The sequence below is a fragment of the Chelonoidis abingdonii genome, chromosome 3, assembly GCF_003597395.2.
Source record: "Chelonoidis abingdonii isolate Lonesome George chromosome 3, CheloAbing_2.0, whole genome shotgun sequence".
Lineage (NCBI taxonomy): Eukaryota > Metazoa > Chordata > Testudines > Testudinidae > Chelonoidis > Chelonoidis abingdonii.
This window is the reverse complement of record NC_133771.1, coordinates 86,823,966-86,846,065: the sequence shown is the minus strand read 5'-3', so window position 1 is coordinate 86,846,065 and position 22,100 is coordinate 86,823,966. Positions and strand designations below refer to the sequence as shown.

General features: G+C 40.8%; 1 protein-coding gene across 1 annotated transcript in view; it reads right to left on the bottom strand.

Annotated features, from left to right (window-relative positions):
- The window catches only part of LOC116815877 (coiled-coil domain-containing protein 162-like), a 98,454-nt gene that overhangs the window by 66,819 nt on the left and 9,535 nt on the right, over nucleotides 1–22,100 (bottom strand). Inside the window, exons 4-11 of the mRNA XM_032764606.2 lie at nucleotides 21,391–21,518; nucleotides 19,525–19,725; nucleotides 18,462–18,583; nucleotides 15,959–16,187; nucleotides 11,545–11,747; nucleotides 4,767–4,922; nucleotides 3,336–3,429; nucleotides 2,223–2,360 (exon numbers count right to left, since the gene is read on the bottom strand). Of these exons, the coding sequence (XP_032620497.2) occupies nucleotides 2,223–2,360; nucleotides 3,336–3,429; nucleotides 4,767–4,922; nucleotides 11,545–11,747; nucleotides 15,959–16,187; nucleotides 18,462–18,583; nucleotides 19,525–19,725; nucleotides 21,391–21,518 (1,271 nt within the window). The remainder of the gene's footprint in view (nucleotides 1–2,222; nucleotides 2,361–3,335; nucleotides 3,430–4,766; nucleotides 4,923–11,544; nucleotides 11,748–15,958; nucleotides 16,188–18,461; nucleotides 18,584–19,524; nucleotides 19,726–21,390; nucleotides 21,519–22,100) is intronic.

The window sequence follows — 22,100 nt, the reverse complement described above, 5'->3', positions numbered from 1 at the left end:
TAGCAGGAAGAGAAGATAAGGATCTTTTCTTAGTGTTCTTTATCCTGATACATGTAATTAAGCCATGTTTTCTCTTTACTTATTGGTCTTGAATAATTGATGCATGACCTGCCCAAGCCTCCTGCTGTTGCTGCTGCTCTGCTGGCTCTATTAATTGTTCAGGTTTATATTTAGACAGCTAATATTTACTGACTGTAAATGAGTAAAATCTAGTCCAGAAACAGATGCAGTAGTAATTGAATGATTTATTGCTGAGAGGAGACGTCTGTAAACTAAATGCACAGTCACTGCCTTTCTAAAGAAAAAAAGGCACAGAACTATTCTACTGTCTAAAATTGTTCTAAGTGTTTGGAAGATCAGTCCATACTAATGGGGGAAGCAAGCTTTTTCCAAAGTAAAGACTATTCCCAATAGTTGGCTGAGAGTCATGGCAGCAGCAACTTATATTGCATTGCAGAAGAATGATTTGGGAATGACTTCAGGATTAGACCTGTCCAGAGAGATCATTCTCTTTCTCAAAGGATGTTGATATTTCAAAATGTGGTTTCATTGATTTTCACTCTGTGAAAGGGGTGGAGCCCCAGTTTCAGGGCAGTCCAGCTGGTGGACTGCAATGGAGCTGCAAGCCCAGGAAACCCAGGCTCTGACAGAAACCTGCCTGGGTTCCATTAGAACCATGGCATCTCTGAAAAGGTTCAGATTTTGCAGTATCAGCTATTTTTGACAAAACAATGTTTTATCAGAATTCTTTGGACCAGCTCTGTTCAGGATACCAATTCCCTTGGGCTAATAGTGCACAGGTATGTGATGAGGAATAATGGGTCTAAATCAGGTGTGCATATTGGTAAGCAAGCCTACCTGGTGTAACTTGCATGCTTCAGGGACTAGGAAGTATAAGTTTACTTCAACAAAGACTCCTTTACATTCACCGCTGATGTGGTAGAAAGATGTTGGAAAACACTGCTGGCTGACATTCAGAAGCACTGATGTATGTCCCTATGGCAGGTATACAAACAACTAAAGCACAAGGCAGCCCCTTTGCCCATCGCACCCCAACAGCAGCCAAAGTGCTAGGGCTGAAAGTGGAGACAATGAAGTATGTTTTTGCTTTTCTTTTTACCAGAGAAAGGAAATGAGTGATGAGAGTCTCATGGAAAAAGGGGTGAGCATCAGGTGCCTCCTAATGGAAAGATATTAGGAGGCAGATTGGAAAAACTGCTGTGCCATTCTTTCCACATGTAGTATATAGTAAAAGTATATAACATGGTCACTGCTCTACATACTGGCTGCCAAAGAAGTGAAATAGAAGTGGGAGTTACTAGAAAAGGGGGCATTGAGGTACTGGGGGCGGAAAATCATCAGTCCCAGAATAAAAGGATGGACAACAGCTCTCAAACTATATGGGGGGAGGAAAACAAATGATAAAAGGAACATTCATTGAGTAACTTTCATCCTGAAGTATCTCTATTTATTTTAAAAGTTTTAAAATTATATACAGGGATCACTTAACCCAATCACTGAAATGCAGCCATCTCTGGGTGAAACACAACAGTTGTATAACAGCGTGCAGTAATACCATGCATCAGTTTGGGACATGATGGGAAAACAGCTACTGAATACTGTGCTTTAAATACAGAATTAAAACATTATCAAGCAAGGGATGGAGAACAATGATGACTGTGTAATCTTGGGATGGTTTATGAACCTCTTTGTTTAACCTTAGACAATTATAGTTATCTTCCCATTCAAGATGGTGTCACAACTGTGCTGCCATTTGCAGAAGGCAAGATTACAGAGAGGTGACATGAGTTGCTGGTGCTGTTACATGATGGAAATATCCCCTTCCTAGGGGATCATACATGTCAAAGCCAGAAGAGACCACTAAGATCTTCTAGCCTGACTCCCTGCACACGACAGGCCACAGGATTTTATTCAGCGATTCTTGCATATAATTTACCTCCATGCTCCTTAAATTCTTTTCTGTGGTATTTTTCAGCTGTTCATGGTCACCTGGATCAACTAATATGCATTAAATGAATCACTGATGTGAAACCATCTTATTTTCAGGTAATATGTTTGCAAAGAATTGCTAGAGTCATTTTATATTTTAACTGTTAAAGTAAAACAAAATTAATATCTAACTGAGCACCATCAGCACTTGCATATGATGTTAGCTCCCAAAACCTTACCCAATGGGGTTAGGGAAACGAAATGCTGCTGACCTTCATGTCTACTGTACGTGTAGGCTGGATCATGTGACAAAATGAGGCTTGCTGAACAGCAACAATAAGAGCATTTTTTTGAGTGACTTGACAGGCAAGGGCGATCTGCATGTTCTCCACTCCAGATGGGGACAAAAGCTAAAGGGTGAAAATACAAAAGTGTTAGCAATTTCCCCCATAACATCCAGGCAGGTTATAGAGATCACACTAATTTTTCCTTGCCTTAACTAATCTCCAGAAGTGTAGTTAATCATTCTACTATTGGTACATATTCATTTAAATGTGGCTAAATGCTGAAGTGACTTCACTCAGCTGCATTTAGAAATCTGTATTCCCCAAGGAACTTAAATCGAGGATCTATACAATGGGATATGAGACAGAGAGATGCCCTCAGACTACAGAAGAGGTTCAAATAAAGTAAGGCTAGGATGTTGATTATTTTCATTTTTTAAAATTATATATTATATATTAATATTAAATTATTGGTAAAGAATGTGCATCATGGATGGGGAAATTGTGGAAAGAAGTAAGTTTTGAAGAACTGGGAAAGTTCTGTGTCATGACACTCTCCACATTTTGACACTAGAATTTTGTTTCTACTTTTTGAACAGTACCCATTGTTTTAATGTAATGGTGCAAAAAGTGTAAGATTAACAGTGAAGAATCTGTTACTCTGAAATAGTGTAGGAAATGAGAGATTCATTTTCTTTTCCCCCTGAAAAAAATCCCTTTTCTGCATTCTTTAAAAAATAAAAAAACAAAATAGGAAAAAATCCTGTTTTGTTTATTTTTTACTCATCAGTCCTTATACTTTGGCAAAACTCCCATTGACTTCAATGAGAATTGTGTCTCAGTAAAGACAGTAAGATTTGGCCTGCAGTTATTATACAGAGTGTTTGACTGATATTATTAAGCGATAGTACTGAGAAGTGAACAAAATTACACTATTACATACAGAAAGACACAAAATAATAAAAACTTGGTAAGAGAAATATACTTCACTTAACACAATGAAGCCAAAGCTAATTGAGGCATTTAAGTGCTACTGCAATAGTTAAATAATATGTGCAGCATACGATTTTGGTTTCCTTTGGAAAAAGAGAACCTAGTCACCTGAATAACACCATCTCTTGTATGAAAGCTAAATTTTCCAATTTGATTACTGTCAATCTCTTGAATGCTTAACAATAAATTAGATGGAATATATCTGCAAGAAAAAAAATATAATAATCATCCATAATATAGAGAATGCATCAAAGAAGCCAGACTGAAGGAAAGAAAAGTAATACTAAAGAACTTTGTATTTTCTGCCTCCTTTCCCTTCATAATTTGTATCACACAAAGGAATGAAGAACTCCTCCTTTAAATAAAAAGGAAGATTAGGGTATTACTAAATATTTCAGAAGCATTTGAGAGAGAAATAAAGTGTTCTGTGAAGTTTGTGGCTGAACACAGAGAATCGTGAATTCTTTCCCATTTGGCTCTAGGAGTTGGGTTACCAAGTGAAAAATCTACTTGTCCTGTTTAATCAAGCATCATTTAAAATATTAGATCCTAACCTTTGGGGATGCTGTGCTGTCTACCAGACTCTGACATCGGCCACAACAGACAGTGCCTGCCACTGCCCACAATTCAATTATGCACATTCTATCCTGGAATGAAGATTCAGCTGCTTGCAATTGTATGTTTGGAGCAGCCCAGTCTCCAACGTGGATTAGAGTATATGCAACCGACTGGGAGATGAGTAGTGATCTCTCATTCAGATGGGAAGGGGATCCTGCTAATACTAATACATACTGACTATTGAGAATCACCGATAGAAATTACCCTTGCTGAATCTGGCAGAACAATGGATTTTCCTACTTTATTTCCATCCTAGCACAAAATACTTGATTTTTAAAAATAATTTAATTTTATTTACCAGTTTTGTAAAGGTGAAATCAAAGTCACTGTAAAATTTTCAGGATCTGACACCTGCCTGGTTGCATAAGGGGAGAAAGGGAGGGACACAAGTAGTCTCTCCTCTCTGCAGGGGTTGGGTCCAGTTGCAGTCTTAGGCTAAGATGTGAAGTTGTTATTCAATGTATAGTAGGATAAACTTTGGAGAGTGATTTCTGTAATGCAGCAACTTTACATTCACAATTATGGACTAACCCATAATTGCTTTTTAGGGTCCCGTTTCGCTATTTGTAGAAGTCTGGGAACCACTGTCTCTCTCCCTTGGCCCCAACTCTCTCAAAAATGTCTCTCATTATGAGAGATATCACCCATTTTACTTCCAAAATTACTGATGTTCCACACAGATTTGGTGCCCCTACCCCCACTTTTATTACAGCACATCTTTAAATTGGAAATACAGAAAAAGTTACTTATGGCTAAGGAATCAAATTACACAGCATTTCAAGTTTCCTGCATGAATAATCTTTGTGTTCCCTTCACTTATGGTGGGCCTTACCAGGCTAAGGAAGATGCTTGGTTATGATCTGTCTGGGAAGATATTTAATCACACCACATCCTGTGAAATACAGCAAAGTTCTGGTTTACCTGTCCACACTACTGTCATCTTCTAGGAGAGCTGTAATGAATACTGGTGGGGGCTGGTCTGCTTTCTCCTTGTGAGATGCTGTTTCAAAGTGCATTGGTCTCAAGTATAAATGGAACTCATCAAAACCCATCTCCCCTGCAAATGCCTTGTACATCCTGAAACAAAAAATAGGAGTATTTGGTACAGTTGCTTTATTTAAAAAAAAGAAAAAAAGTTTAGTACTGCTGTACATACCTACCTAGAAATCCAATATCTATTAGATGCATTTTTAATGTGTGAGTGTGTGATGAGGTTTACATGTCCTACACAAACCAGAGCAAGGCCAGGGAGGAGGTCCTGTTCCAGGTGATGGGACAGTTTAAAAAAGGCAGTGGCAGCCCAATGAAATGGGGGAAGGAATTATAGCCTACACCTGGAGCTGTAGGCAGAATGAATGCAGCATTAGTCAGGCCACTCCAGGAGCAATGATCCATACTCCCCACCTTCTCTTTGGGGCCAAGAACCCTCAAGAGACTCTGAAGAAAAGGATGTTGTCCCCTATCAAATGAAGCAGATACTAGGATGACTGAGTATCAGAGGGGTAGCCATGTTAGTCTGGATCTGTAAAAAGCAACAATAGACTAACAGATGTATCAGAGCATAAGCTTTTGTGGGTGAATGCCCATTTCTTCAGACACATGTGTCTGAAGAAATGGGCATTCACCCACGAAAGCTTCTGTTCCAATACATCTGTTGGTCTATTAGGTGCCACAGATCTCTTTGTCGCTTTTTAGGATGACTAAGACCATGCCCCAAAACAGAGGGGAGACAGCCCAATAGGGCTAACTTTGGGTGGACCAATGAATGGTCGGGACACCGCAACACCCCTTTAAGGCCTTGGGTCGGGACCCTCTCCCCTGCTCACCCTCCCCTCTGTCATGACAGAATCTTAAGGAGTGGGGGAGAAAAGACGGGACACACAAGAGAGACTAAGTGCCACTACATACAACCTGGCAGGGCTCCCTCCAGGACGGGCAGACCGAAAAAAAACTGTGAAGCCACTGCCTGACCATTAGGCCAGTGGTTATCGGATTGACCTACTACTGTATGATACTTACCCTAAAATTTTAATGTTACTTATCCTCTGGCATGTTTTCATTGACACTAGAACAATTACTGCTCATTGTGCTGTTGGTATTCATTATTTGTTTAGCACTGACCATGTGATTGACATATTACAGTACACAAAAATAAAGTAAGGACGAAATTTAATGTTTTATGCAGTGTCTGAGGGACCTGTGAAGAGATTCAAAGAAGGGTGTGAAAAAGTCAGCCTGACATGTAAAGAAGGTAATTTTGTCAACCATGTTTTGGATAAACTGGAGAATAGTGCTTGGGAGGAAGTATGGGTGACAGAGAGGAAATTACAGTAGAGAAAACAGGAGATGATCAGATCCCAAACAAGTATTTTTACCATTAGAACAGAAAATCTGTGGAAGATGTGTTGTAGAAATCCTTAGTTCAGCACAGTCAAACATAGCAGGGGAAGACGAGGAAGATGATCCCATAGGACCATTAAAATGTTGGATGTTTGGACACACATCGACAGAGTATTAAGATAACAAGACTTCCTTTTGTCACAACAATAGGTCTCTGAGGAAGACAAGTATTATGCCTACTTTAAAAATAGGTAAGCCAAGTCACAGAGAAGCTTTTTAGGCTATGTTCTACACTAGACACCTTACAGTGGCACAGCCAGTGTAGCGTAGACATAAACTTAGTGAATAAGTGGCAAAGACACAAATAGGACCCAGAAGTCCTAATTCCCAGTCCTCTAAAGTGTAGCTAACACTCCCTGGCTCTGGAAATTAAAAAAAAAATGAAATAAAAGGAAGGAAGGAAAAACGGGAGGCAGAAAAGGGTGTCACATACAAAAGAACAACGTCACTTTTGGGAACTTTAAAAAGCACCATACACATCAATTAACACTATGTAGGATGTATCAGAGGGGTAGCCGTGTTAGTCTGGATCTGTAAAAGCAGCAAAGAGTACTGTGGCACCTTATAGACTAACAGACTTATTGTAGCATGAGCTTTCGTGGGTGAATACCCACTTCATCGGATGCATGTAGTGGAAATTTCCAGACGCAGGTATAAATATGCAGCAATAACCTCATTAACTAATGAGGTTAGTTTCAGATCAAGGGAGGATGAGGGCCTCTTCTGGCAGTTGAGGTGTGACACCAAGGAGGACGAATAATGTTTTTGTATTAGCTAGCCATTTCACTTTGTAATCCTGAGCTGATGGTCAAAATTTGCAATGAACTGAAGACTCAGGCAATTTCCTCTTTGGAGTCTGGTCCTGAAGTTTTTTGCTGCAGGATGACGACTTTAAATCTGCTGTTGTATGTCCGGGAGACTGCAGTTCCCTACAGGTTTGTATCTCTTGCATTCCTAATATCTGGACTTGTGTCCTTATCACTTTACGTAGTGACTGTCCAGTTTGGCCGATGTACATAGCGGGGGCAAATTTGCTGGCATACTGATGGCGTATATTCATTGGGGACGTGAAGGTAAGAACGGTGATGGTGGGCCTCGACTGGTTAGGTTCTGTGATGGAGTTGCTGTTAGATATGTGGCAGAGTGCATCGAGTTTGTTGCATGGAATTGTTCCCTGAGTTAAGAGTTACTCTGGCGCGTGTGTGGCTGCTGGTGAGAATATGTCCTTAGGTTGGCGGGTTGTCTGTGGCGAGGACTGGCCTGCCTTCCTAAGAGCTCTGAAAGCAAAGGGATCGTTTGTCCAGGATCGGTCAACATATCCACTCGATGATGAGTTGAAGTTAGCTGAGGACTTTTTATGGTGACACCAGGGAGTTTCTGTTGTTTCTTTCTTGGGCTTGTCTGCAGCAGGAGGCTTTTGATACACGTCTGGCTCCTGTGATTTGTTTCTATTTCCTCGTGTAAGTGTCATTAGTTTTGAGAATGCTTGGTTGAAGGATTTTTATAGGTGTGGTCTCTGTCTTGAGGGGTTGACGCAGCCAATACAGTTGTATCTCAGCACTTTGCTATAGATATGGACGCTGTGGTGTGTCCAGGATGGAAACTTGTGAGGCAGAAGGTCAGCATAGTGTCGGTGGTTTTCAGTAATAGGTGGCTGTTAACTGATTGTCACTTATTTGTACGTTGGTTCTAGAGTGGAACCTCCCGTGTAGATTGGATCGCCCAAGGCTGATGTTGATGTGGGGTGGAAGCTGTTGAAATCGTTGGTGGAATCCTCCAGATTCTCCTTCCCTTGGGTCCAGATGATAAGATATCATCAAAATGTAGCATAGGTATGAGAAGGGGCACGAGGGATGAGAGCTGAGGAGCGTTGTTCCCTAGTCGGCCATAAAATGTTTGGCATATTGCAGGGCCATGTGGGTGCCCATAGCGGTGCCACTGACTGGAGATATATATTGTCACCTAATTTGAATTAATTGTGTGTGAGGATAAAGTCCAGAGCTCAGCCACCAGTGTGTGTGCATCATCAGATACTGTTCCGGCAGCTGTATTCATCTGTGCTGTGGGATGTTTGTAGAGAGGCCTCCACATCCATTGGTGGCTAGGTGGTGTTTTTGGAAGATCACCAATGCATTAATAGTTTCTCAGCCACCATCAGTTGTGTCATGGAGTATGCGGAGTGCTGGGTGGTAAGGGTCTAAGTTAGAGATCCACAAATTTGGACGTCCTTCAGTGATAGTGCCAATTCCGAGTGATGGAGTGTCCAGGTTTCCGGGTTGCGGCTTTGGGTAGTGATGAATGACGCCGGTCGGGGCTCTAAGGGTATGTTGATGTCCTGTGTTTAGTGTAGGGGTGTCCTGAGTAGATGGTGCAGTTTTTTAGTATATTCCTTCAGTGGGATCGAGGAAGTGGCTGAGAATGTTGGTATTGAGAATTGGTCTGGCAGCCTCTTTTGGTAGTCCAGGACCTGTTCATATGACAACAAGCACCTCTTCGCCTCTCTTGATATAAGTCCAGGTGGTTCTGAGGGCTGTGGATGACATTGCATTCTGCATGCTTAGGCTATGAGCAAGCGATGTTGTTCTTATTTCCAACAATGTTCTTTTTTGCCTGTGCTCACCAGTGGAAGCTTAGTTATGTATAGGTCCAGGACGTTCTTCGACCCTAGGAGGAATCCTATTTGATGTTCTTCTCTTGTGTGTTGGTGGAGGTTACCTGTGTATCAGTGCCGCGTTTCAGTGTTATCTGAAAGTATTTCTGTGAGTCGGAGATGGGAAAAGTAGGCTTCTAGATCACTGGCAGAACTGTATCATGTTCGTTGGGTGGTGGGGCAAAAACAGAATCCCAAGATAGGACAGATACTTCTGCCGGACTTCAGCATGTAGCTGGATAAATGGGACGACATTGCTGGATGAGTCTCCAACGCACTCATTGGGGATCTACAACCCATCCTGGACAATGATCCCTTGCTTTCACAGGCCTTTGGAAGGCAGGCCAGTCCTCGCCCACAGACAACCTGCCAACCTTCAAGCATATTCTCACCAGCAACCTCGCACTGCACCATAGTAATTCTAGCTCAGGAACCAATCCATGCAACAACCTCGATGCCAACTCTGCTACATACATCCACACCAGCGACACCATCACAGGACCTAACCAGATCAGCCACAACATCACGTCATTACCTGACATCCACCAATGCTAATAATTATGGCATCATATTGCCAGCAATGCCCTCTGCTATGTTACATCGGCCAAACCGGACAGTCACTACGTAAAGGATAAATGGACACAATCAGATATTAGGGAATGGCAAGATACAAAAACCGTGTAGGGAACATTTCAGTCTCCTGGACATACAACAGCAGATTTTAAAGGTCATCATCCTGCAGCAAAAAAACTTCAGGACAGACTCCAAAGAGAACTGCTTGAGCTTCAGTTCATTTGCAATTTGACACCATCAGCTCAGGATTACCAAAGGACTGTGGAATGGCTTGCCAACTCAAACCATTCTCCCCTCCCTTGGTGTTCACACCTCAACTGCTAGAAGAGGGCCTCATCCTTCCTGACTGATCTACCCTCCTTATCTCTAGACTGATTCTTGCCTGCATATTTATACCTGCCGAGGGAAATTTCCACTATATGCGTCTGACGAAGTGGATATTCACCCATGAAAGCTTATGCTCCAATATGTCTGTTAGTCCATAAGGTGCCACAGGACTCTTTGTCACTTCTTGTGGAATGAGTTGCTCCTTAGTTCACGATGTAATCAAGAGAGCAAACCATGCAATGATATATTTACTTGTGTGTGAGTGTGTTACAAGGGAACACAGTAACGAAGAAGGAAAGATACACCAAGAAAACAAATAAAGGGAGGGGGGACAGAAATGGGCAAGGCAAAGTTTAATATGGCAATAAAGTAAAAGAAGAGAAACAAAACTGAGACTGAATCCATCCTGCCTCCACATTCCTCTTCAATTACATGTCTTATAATTAGATTGTCTTGACACACTTACTATACGTGGACATTACTAAGAAACAAAGCAAAAAGACAAGACAATGAGCTGTGTGGAATAGTGTAGATAGCATATGTATTTTTAGATATAAATCAGTTTTCACCGTATGAGAGGAAGACAAGTAATGGGGTGATAGTTCTGGCAGGTCCTGAAAAGTTTCCCTAAAGCCCTGGCACACACTAGAGAATCAACAAATTTAGTTTCAGTCACTTCATCTTACTCTGTAAAGCTAAAAAACAGGTAATTTGCCCTTTTTTGAATTTTCAATCCAAACCCCAGAGTCTTTCACAGCATATAGCTTAATGAACTGTGATCCCCATCGCAACAAAGCAAGATACAAAATTAGCCCCTTAAAATATCACGTTGAATAAACTACTTCTGTTTATATTGATGTTCAATCTATCAGACAGCATAATTTATCTGAAACAAATTATATGTTTAAATTGATTTACATATGCACCTTGATCCCTTATTTTCCCTTCAGAGCTTTTTATAAAGCCTCCCTCTATTACTGAAGTAAGGACAATTCACTACTGGTATTTTAAGGATTTATATACTTGCTATCTCACAGACTGCTTGGGTTTTATGTTGTTTTTTTTTAACTGAGAAAATTCCAGATTTCACATTAGGGTTCTTCAGAAAATCTTCTGTCAAAAAAACGTTTTAGAGGTGGGGGGGGGGAAGGTTTTTACATAAAACAAAAAGTATTTTGTGCAAAGCATCTGCTTTATACATTTTTATTTTTAGCCACTGACAACAAACTTTTTTGTTTTTTTGACAAAAAGTCAAAATTTTCCACAGGGGACAAAAATCCCCACCTTTTACAGCTAGTTCTATTTCCGATCAGTATGGTCAAAACAGGACTGTATTTGCCTACTGTTTGTTGAAGTAAATGAATAAATTGTAAGACACTGGGCTTCTTAACCTGTATGGATCTCTTTGGCATGTTGTCATTTTATTTTTAAAAGAGGCACACGGCCTTAAAACCACTGCCACATAAGAGGCTACATCTATCTCCCCTTGGTTACCCATCTCCAGTAAGGTAGAAAGACTCCCATTTTCAATAGTTGAACGGCCTAGTCCTGCTACCTTTTAAGTGGGAGTCTGGCCACTGATTTCAAAGGCAGCAGTATCTAACTGCAAAAATTTCATGTGTCTTTTATCAACCTTAAGTTGTACCTCAGTTTATTAAAAACATGGAACATTTGCAAATGCTACATAGGCAACTCTTCCATGTATCAGGAGGAGAACAACAGGTGGCATCACTTGTGCTCTGTACTAACCTAGCCAACTGTGCACTCTCCAGGGCTGTCTCTATCAATCGATGGCGGAGTGTGATGAGTTCCAGGAGTCTGGAGAAGATGTCCAGAATAAAGTCTTGTTTTATTCTGCCTTGCTTCTTTTCTTCATCTGTTCCTGACTCTAGTGCTAACATAGCAATATCCCGCACAAGGAGTGGGTCTTCCAGCAGCGTATCTGCAAATAACTGCAAGAAAAAGAAGGGAAGGGAGATTATTATTAATCACATTTGTTATGGAAATGCCTAAGGGTCAACACCAAGAATGGGAACTCATTGCTCTAGACACTACATAAAAGCAGAGTAGATGGTCCCTGCCTTGAAGAGCTTACAAAACATACAAGACAGCCCCTTGGTGGGAGAAGGATATAACGCACATACAGTACCAGAGAGAACAATGGGATGGTGGCAAACAGGAAGTTAGTGCTATGACTTTTTTGTTGGTGGTTTGGTGTGTCGAGGGGAGTGGATTTACATAGGAGGGGATAATCTAAATGGAAAGAAGGGAAGGGTGAAGAGGGTAAGACTTATTCTGAGACAACTATAGTGACCTAAAGAGAGTTCTCTCTCATTTACCACTTGTATGAGATCAGAACCAGGCCCTCTGAATTTAATACTCTTCCAACTGAAATCTGTTGGGAGTTTTGCCATTTACTCCAAAGGTAGCAAGACTGAGCTCTTAAGGATGATAAGTAGTTTAGACCCAAAAAACAGGCTTTGTTCAAAGGATTATACAAAACCTGGCCCCATCAATAGAAATGTCTTTGTCATCATTACTATTAAACTGTCAACATAAAAGAGGTATTTTTATGTAAACATCTCCTTCCAGAGTTGGAAACTCAAAAATCAAGAATACCGTGCTAATGCATGAGGGATACAATGCAAAAGTGACTATAAGCAAACATTATAATTGGACAATGTCACTTAATTGTGCAAGATGAATGTAATGTAAAAATATAATCAAATAGCATAAATGAAGAAAAGTAAACTAGATTTTTAAAAATCCAGTTAAGTTAATAAAGGTTAGAATTATGCATATGTGCACCCACACCCCTCCCCATGTTAAAAGAACATTACAATTGCAAAATCAAGTACTTCGACATTAGGAAATGCAAGAATCACAGCTGACCATGGAGTCTTCATTCAACCCCCCTGATAGTGTGAAATATGATTGAGTCTTTAATTATATGATCACAGACGATCTCCCCCTTCCCCACTCCCTCCACAGAATCCCTGCCTCACTCAGTGCACAGGATGGACAGTGCTCACTTAATGAACAACTATTCAATATTTTTGTTTTATCCTCATTGTTCAATGTGTGGCCCCATGACTTTAAAACAAACAAACAAAAACAAAGCACACAATTCAGACCCTACATTGAAAAAATAATTATTAATTTCCTCACAGGCTTTTGTATGGCACTCATATTATAGGCATCACAAACACTAATGAATTTCTTTTCACAATGTCCCTGTGAGCTGATGGGATGGTATTATCCCTGTTTTACAGATGGTGAACTGAGGCACAAGGATTAAGATCTAATGGATCCACTAATTGTGGGTGCCCAATTTGAGATACCTAGGACCTGATTTGTCAGAGTTTGTAATATTATATAATACTTTATATGTTCAAAGCATAGCCCCAAGGACTTCACGTGCACTGAGAGTACTCAACACTTCTGCAAATCAGAGCCCGGGGTTTCAAGTCAGGCAGCCAGAAACTGAGGACACACAATAAAGAAAAGTGTGGTTTGTGTGACTTGCCAAGCATCACACAGGAACTCTTTGCCATAGGCAGGGTTAGAATCTAATCCTCCAGGTCAGCATTCAATCGCCTTAAACACAAGACTCTTCTTTCTCTTCCTGCAATCCCCTGCTGCATTCACAACGCATCTTACAACTTTTTCAACAAAAGAAAGAGGGGTCCTACAGACAACAGCTTCCTTTACTACACAACCCTCATTCATCCCTACAGCATGTCTGTTCTGTGAACTGAATGAGGCAGGGGCTCTGTGCGGGGGGGGGGAAAAAAAGCGTGTGATCATGTAATTTAATATTGTATCAAAATGTATAGGCACAAGGGGGACAAATGAAGGTTGTACAAGCAACCTTCATTCTGGCATTTCCTAACTTTTGAGCACTAGACTTTGCAACTTTAATAATGTTCTTTTAATGTAGTTTGTGTGTAATTTCCTATGTGTTTTAAGAAGCAAAACTGAAAAAACTAACTCCATCATGTGATATGATATTGACACCCACAGGTTCATCAGCAGGACTAGAACCTTTAGATCCACCACACAGACCTCTGCAACTTGTTCTGGAGGCCTCTATGCAGTCTAAAATGCAAAAAACAAGTATCTGAGAAATTTTATTTGAATATGTGTGATCCATCGAATAACTGATAGCCACCATAGCTTGTCATCCTGTATGTGGACTAGTACTAGAGTGAAGATAGGATTTTTGCCAGTGGGTTTCACAGATATTTGCTGACAGCAGAGGAATGGTGAATCAAGAATCTTGGGTTCCAGTCTAGGCTCTGGAGGAGTGTGTGCACTATTGGGCACAAAACTCTTGTGCCCCATCCCTTTTAACTTGATGGAGACAGTCCTGTCTAACCAGTCCAATTCACCTCACCAAGCCAATCCAGTCTCTACTCCTCAGATTCTCATTCCAGCCCCAATCTCCATGCCTAGTAAGTCTTAGGCTTGGTCTACACTGGTGGCAATGTGTAGGATACGTGTAGCTACACACATAAAAGTGAAAGGCTCTGGCAGGGGGAAGGTGCTGGATCCTTTCCCTGCAGCAGGGAAAGGCTCCAGGATTGGTGAGGCAGGAGGACATGACACTGCTAAAAATAGCATTGTAGACATTGCTTTCTACACACCAAGCAGTGCCTCCAATGTAGGGTATAGATTTACTTGCCCAGCAGTGCCTCACCATCTACACTGGTATTTATACCCATGCTAAGGGTGTGTGTGGTGTATGTACTCTACAAGCCACTGTAAATACAGACATAGCCTTAGTTTCACTGTCCCGACACTCTGTTCCAGTCTCCTTGTTCAGTCATTCCCAGTCCCTCTCGCCCTCCCAGCTCCTTGTTCATCCAGTCTCAGATTTTCCCCTCCCCCACTGGTTCTCAGTTCCAGTCTCCCCCATGCAGATGCTCCATCTCAATTTCCCTCTCTCCCCCCAGCCAAACTCCATTTCCAGTTTCCACACACATACGCTGGCTCCTTCTCCCAATTTACTTTCCCTACCCCCACCACAGGTGTGGCTCATCCCTCATGCATTCAAATCAGGCAGCTTCCTCCTCCATGTTGCCTGGGTGAAAGAGGGTGGGCGTCATTGAGAGCACAGGAGAGACAGTCTCCTTGCTTTCATTTCAGGTACCTGGATACAGACCTGGCAACCCCTCACAGCCCAGAGCTTCAATTGCAGGGACAGTCCTGCACAGCCCCAGTGTGGAGCATACACAGTGCAGACAGAAACCAGAAACTGCTAAAATTTAAGAAACCTTGACTGAGCATGTGTGAACTACAATATTTCACAGCAATGACCAATAGTCACTTCCCTGACACAAAGGCGACGCCCCTGCAAAATTTCAAATCCCTGCTCCAAAGCTTGGTGGTATTGGAACTTTTAAAAGAAAAGGTCACCAGAAGTTTTTTTTATTATTATTGTTTTTAACATGAGCAAAAACAAAGCATTTCTCTTAGCCTCATTTTTGGAAATTTGGCTAAAAATTTTCCCAAAAATTCAATCTGAGGCTGACACCCAACATGCAAAATTTCATCCCAAATGATTAAAGTTTGGTGAAGTTACAGGCAACAGAAAATAAGATCTTAGAAATGGGACATGTTGGGCAATCTGAATAATGGGCAGTGTTACCAGCCCCACCTATAATAATATTGGTGCATACATCGAACCTTTTATTACTAATAACTATTAAACTCAAGTATCAGAGGTGTAGCCGTGTTAGTCTGGATCTGTAAAAGCAGCAAACTATTAAACTGTACACACAGAGTAAGTATAGGCCCAGTTCTGATCTCAGGCCAGTTTTATGTTTGTGCAACTTTTTTTACTTCAACCGACTATCCTTGATTTATTGTGTTTTGTTGGTATGAGATCAGAATAAGATGCTTTTTTTCTTATCACTGTGCCTTTAAATTGGGATCTTTTGTGTATGAAACAGACAAAAAAGACTTTGACCAATGTATAAATTCCAGTCAAATAACTAAACCAATACTAAAAGATTGTAAAACTAAAACATTAACCACTAAACAAAGAACATGTACTGTATTATAGCACCAACAAGATATTTCCATCCTTACAACACTTACTCAATTGGATCTACAAGTTACAACAATTCTCACTTACATAAAAAGCACAAATTGAACCTACATCTTTCTGAATTTGAGAGCTGTATGAAGATTCAAGCTCTTCCATGGTCAGCCATTCATCCACTGCAAGCCGAAGTACTTGTTTTTCTAGACTAATTGCCTCACTGGGTGTTTTTGGTCTACAGATGCTATAAAACTCCTCAGAGACGTACTCAAGAGCTTTCGGGATTAAAGATGCCAGGCCCAGGGAAGGGTGAAACTCCAGCAAGTAAATGTTCTTCAAAGTAGGGCTTTAAAAAGAAGTGATATTCATTAAATTAGTGAATTTATTGGAGAACATGATCGCTACCAAAGGAAAAAGTTCCTGTTTTATAAGCAATTGGCAGGACAACTTTTATACTGGTGCAGTGGATACTGCTTAATGGCAAACCTTACATTAACTTCCAGTTAACAGCAACTGTTTGCTGGGAATCCATCCCATCTACTTCAGTGATAATAGGATTTGGATATCAGCAATGGCATGCCGCTTACTGAGAAATATTTTTGGAAGAAAGGCCCAGGTCACAGGAAGGTTTGTGGGGTTCAGCCAGGGAAGGAAGTCCTGGGATGTGCCTTCTCTGTCTGCAACCTCACAAATCTATCTGTGCTTGGGAACCATAGAGGACATAAGGGGCTGGAGTACCTGCAATCCCGTCCAGTAGGGAAGCCCCTTCTGGGGTCCTAGTGCTTCAGGCTGGGAGGGGATGCTGTGAGTAGGGCAGCAGCCCAGTGTGGGGCTGCAGCCCAGATGCCAGGGCTTTCCAAAGTGTGCAGGGGGCTGACAGAGCTGCACAGTACCTCTCCCTGCTGCTGCCCTATTCACAGCTTCCCCTCCCTGTGGAAAGCCTCAGCATCTGGGCTGCAGCCACCCTCCCTGCCCACAGGCAGGTTTGTGGGGCCAGTGTTTCCTTTCCTGGCTGCAACCTTGCAAACCTGCCATACACTTATTAGCAACAGCTGAATAATAGCTGCTTTTTGCTGGCAAGTGAGGAGCTAATAAGCAGAATCTACTGCATACATATTTGGTATGCCACTTATGTAGCACTCAAACAAACAAACAAACAAACAAGCTCTGAACTGAATCCTTCTGAAAGTGGCAGGAATAAGTGTATATTGCACAAACTACAATGACTTCAGCCACCAGCTAGAAACTAAGACTTCCATAGGCCGAAATCAAGCAGCTCATCTGAAAATAAAGTAGAAGAGTTAATTTAAAACAAAAAGAATTACATCTGTAAGGAACTGTAACGTCTTTATTTGTCAATGAAAAGTAAAGTAGAGAATAAATTTAACTTCAGCTTAGACTGAACTTCACTCACTAAGCAGGGGGTTGGGATGCCAAATCCAAGTGAAAGTCAGAGGGAACAAGTACTCCTACCTGGTGGTGCAGACTCTGTTTAAAGGGTCTTAGATACATTTGACCCTCACCCACCAGTGTTTAAAGATGGAGTTGATTAGACTCAATTGAGAGTCTTTTGTTACTGCTCAGTGATCACTAGAGCTGTAGGCACTGATAAGCTGATCTAGGAGCTGAGCCTTAGATCTGGTGTGGGGACAGTGTAATGTGAAAAGACAACACAGAAGAGGCAGCAGCTGTGAGGTTCCCCATTACCCAGTGAAATCATTAATAGAACTGGACTCAGTGGTGTAACCTCAGCCTCACAACTAAAGACAGCAGAGGCAGCAGCTGCGAACAGAGGCAGAGGCACCATTCAACTCTCCACCCGAACACACGACTGGATTCTGAGAGTTCATTGACCTTGAACAACCAACTGTTAATGGGGTGCAGTGGAAGGAAAGGGACATTTGTCCACTGGACTTTCACGCTGCAAGGAGGGAAACTGAGGCAAGGGACTACTGCCCAAGATACTGTGGGGAAACTTATTGTTTGAATACTTTCAAATCATTGTTGTGTTTTCCCAAATTAATGAGGTGTTCCCTCTCCCCTTAATAAAAGTTCTCTCTTCTTATACACAACTTTGGTGCTTGCAAGTGAGGAAGTATTGCCTCCTAGAGGGACGCAGAGTGATGATCAGTTTTCCCAGATTTCTGGGTGTGGGCTCGAACCAGTTCTGTTTTGCAATGTTTAAGAGGAACCCCTAGACATTGAACCCAGCCCTTATTACTCCCACTGCCATCTAGCAGAAGGTAATATCCTGGGACTGACACAGCTACAACAACAAATAGTCATTCTGAAAGTGAATTTTTGACATTAGTATTACATACCTCTTATAACTGGGAATATTAATTTCCCAATACAATGCAAAAATGAATTAATTAAAACCACTGTCAGGAAAAAAAAAACACTTTTCTTGTTCAGATGTCTCTCTGACAAACCATAGAGTGTATTAAACAGTAAAAGTCCTAACATGTTAATCTTCATAAGATGGCCCTTCCTCAGACAGCTGCAATTTGGGATCCAGCACCTTAGACAGCAAGATTCATTATCTGAAGACAGAAGTCAATTACAACTACTCGAACGTAAAACTTACTTCCAACAAGACTGGCTGTATTCAATTACTCACCAACTGTTGTTCAGAGAGATAAGTTGCTTAGCAATTATATTATGGGGAAGTCCAAATACATTGATACCACCTGTTTGATCTTTCCGCCAAATCTTTTGGACATATTCCTGCTGGGCATCTATCTGGAAATCAGTAATCAAAACATGATACGAGTGTCATTAACAAACAAAACTCAAAACAGATCTATTAATGTTCAAGACAAAACACAAATTCTCTTCATTTAAATATTTTATTTAGTTGTTAATTGAGTTATATTAGGACTATTTGGGCCCTAAATGTTGATGTCTCACAATTTTCTTTATTAACAGTACTACTAACTACAATAAGTTCTTATATGGGGTCTTCTGTCTGAGGATCGCAAAGCACTTTACAAACATTCACTAATTAAGCCTCCAAACTTCCACTTTGCAGACTGGGAAACTGAGGCACATAGAAATGAAGTGACTTGTGCAAAGCTAAACAGAAAGTGTGTGGCAGAACTCAGAATAGACCCCAAACAATGACTTCATTTTGTAGTTTAATCACTTGGCAAGGCTCCCACTCTCTTCACAACTATCTGACATACCTTGAAGTGCATTTTAAAAACAAAGTCTAAATGATTTTTGTTTACACTTTCTTCAGTGGTGGAGAGGAGCAACATCAGACACTCAAACATGAGCTCTCAGTCTCCCAAAGCATTACTGTGACCACATAATCTAATTTTATTTTTTAAATTTCCTGAGTTTGCTCAGCTTTTCTTCTTTTTGTCTCCAATTTCAATAAATGAAGTCTTTTAAAGTGTGTAAATTAAATAGAACTCTGCAATCTTTCCAACATTCACTTTGTGATTTAAGTGAAAGTCTCAGCTTTCGGCTGTTGACTTATGGGTATTTAATTTATGGAGCAACCATCCAATTTCATTGTTAGATTAATACTGAGAAGTTACAACCCAACTTAAACAGAAGCACTGCAAATCTATACCCAGTACACTCGAGACTTCTTAGTGAATCGAAGTTATCAGTTCAAGTATCAGTTCCACCTTCCTGTTCTCCCACAGAATATATTGTAAACAAACCCTACTTACATGTTGGCTAAATATCTCTCTCACCAGCTGCAGCTGAAGCCTGAGGCAGATGCATTCATCATTGTAAGTGTTCACAAAATACCTGAGGCTGAGATCAAATCGTGGACGTTTGTGCATGATGTCAGTTATTGCTTGGGCCAAAGCAAATCTTTCCTCAGTATCCAGAGCATGCTGGTAAGCCTCAAAGTAACCATCTAGAAGCTGAAGGAATATTCAAAAGTAAGTACATGTAACACTGACTTGTTTTCCTTTTTACTAGCCGAATATTCATTTTTTCCTGGTAATGGAGAGATTTCAAGTACAACAGAAAGGCAAGCAAGACCAGACCATACCAGTAGTCTATCTAGTATGGTATCCTGTTTCTGACAAAAACCAGAACCAGAAGTTTAAGGCATTTCTACAATAACCTGCCCACGTAAGAAGTTTCTTCCAAGCCCCAGACAATTAGTGGCTGGTTTATGTCCTGAGACATAAAGGTTTTATCTATATGAAATTAAACACCTCTTGAGAGCTTTAGAATCTTTAAGGTACTTCTCCTCATGACATCCCTGTGAGACAAGTATTACTATCCCCATTATATTGATCGGGAAATTGGGCAGAGAGGCTACACAACTTGCTCTAGGTCACCTCTGTGGCAGACCAAGGAATTGAACGCATTTCTCACAAGTCCTAGGCTAGGACCCTAACCACTGGATCATGCTAATTCCTCAACACAAGTAGACTAGTATTATGCCCCCACCAATCTCCACGCCCTTGCCAGCCTGAAAGTTCCAGCCTCACCTTGAGACACCATATATCCCTATGTGGCAATGGCTGTCACACATACAATATTTTCAAAAAATGTAAAGTATCAACCAATTTAAGAAGTGCAAAGACAATGAAGGGCTAATATGATTAAGAGAGACTTGCTGAGATAAACAACTGGATATAGGTATACATACCCCTGCTACCACAACAGCAAATGCCCAGAGGGTTTCTGAGAGTTAGAGAGTTGCTAAACTCTCCTTGCTTTGCACACAGAAATTCCCCTACCCTCTCTCTGCTGTTATGATGTGGGAGAGGGGCTGTGCTGGGTATAAGAATGAAGTAGAAATGGACGATTCAAGTGTGTCAGAAGGGCCTTTACTCTGCTCTTCAGAAGCATCCATCAATGCTTCCTTGAACTGGGCTTTATGCCCTCACAATATAGTGCTATCATCATTCCCAGCTATATAAACTTATTATTATTATCATCATCATCTATTATTTGTATTACTGTTGTAAACATGGACCAAGACCCCATTGTGCTAAACACCGTACAAAATAAATAGTTTTAAATCCTCCTCCTCTAGGTCTCTTATTCCATTCTTGTCTCATCTTAGTCTTTAGAATTATAAACTCTTTGGGCAGGAATGATCATGTGTATTCATTGGTGTTCTGTACAGTGCTCTTGCAAGCTATTGGCTCTTCCCTAAATTCTGTTTTTCCAACTGTTCTAGTGAACAGCAAATCACTTAATGTCCATTTTTGAGTTTGCAGTACTCCAAAATTCAAATGAGAAAAGGTTCTGCTCTATCTACAGTCCAGTGGGTATGCTGAGAATGTGAGAGAGACTTTTATATTAATCCATGACATTTCATTCACTGATAACATAAGTGACAGAAGAATTAATATTTAGCAACAACTATGTGATGCAACACATGAACATTTGTTTAGCAACATCGAAAACCATCTCTATCATGTTCTCTAATATAACTAGCAGGTTGTGTCAACTATATGAATCTTCCATAGTAGAAGATTAATTAAAAAATAAATAAATAATGAATTGGAGATTAAACTGGTCTGTATTAATAGTTTTCAGAGTTTCCACATCGGGTAGGGATGTACCTGACGTTTATTCTCTAAGAGAGCAGCTTCACAAGTCCAAATGTCAAGCAACACTGCAAATCGATCCACAGATGTGTGCGCCCACGCTAAGAGATTGTCATCCCTGGATTGATGGTATGTTACATAGCCTAGGAAAGAAAGTGAACAGTTCAGTAGATGTTGGTGTTTTTAATGGGAGACACCTTTGTTTTAAGATCTCTGTTTAAATACACATGCACACACTCCTCTTCCTAAGATAAGGCTACTATTGTACTTGGTTTCTGCTTTAAAAAACCAACCAACCAAAAAAAAAAACAAAAAACCAACCAACCACACCTGTCCCTAATTTCTGGGATTTATGACAACACTTTGGGAAGCCCGTGGAAGTGCTATATGCACTTTTGAAGATTAGTATCAACTAGAAAATTTTTAAAGTGCTGACTTTCTGCCTCTTTTAGTCAGTTGTCAATTTCAGCATCTCCAACTGGTCAGCAGCTCTTACAGGTGACAAGTCTGAGGGGATTTACACAAGAGACAACACCAAAGCAGGCCAAGATAGGTTTTAGAATAATTTACACATGCCAAATTTTCTGAAACTTGATGTCACCCTATTTATTTACAAAAAGAGAGGCTCTGTTTTATCTTTACCAGGGAATAGAAGGCCAGATAGCAGATTTAAAATTCCACAGCTTCTGGAGGCCTCTATGCAGTCTAAAATGCAAAAAACAAGT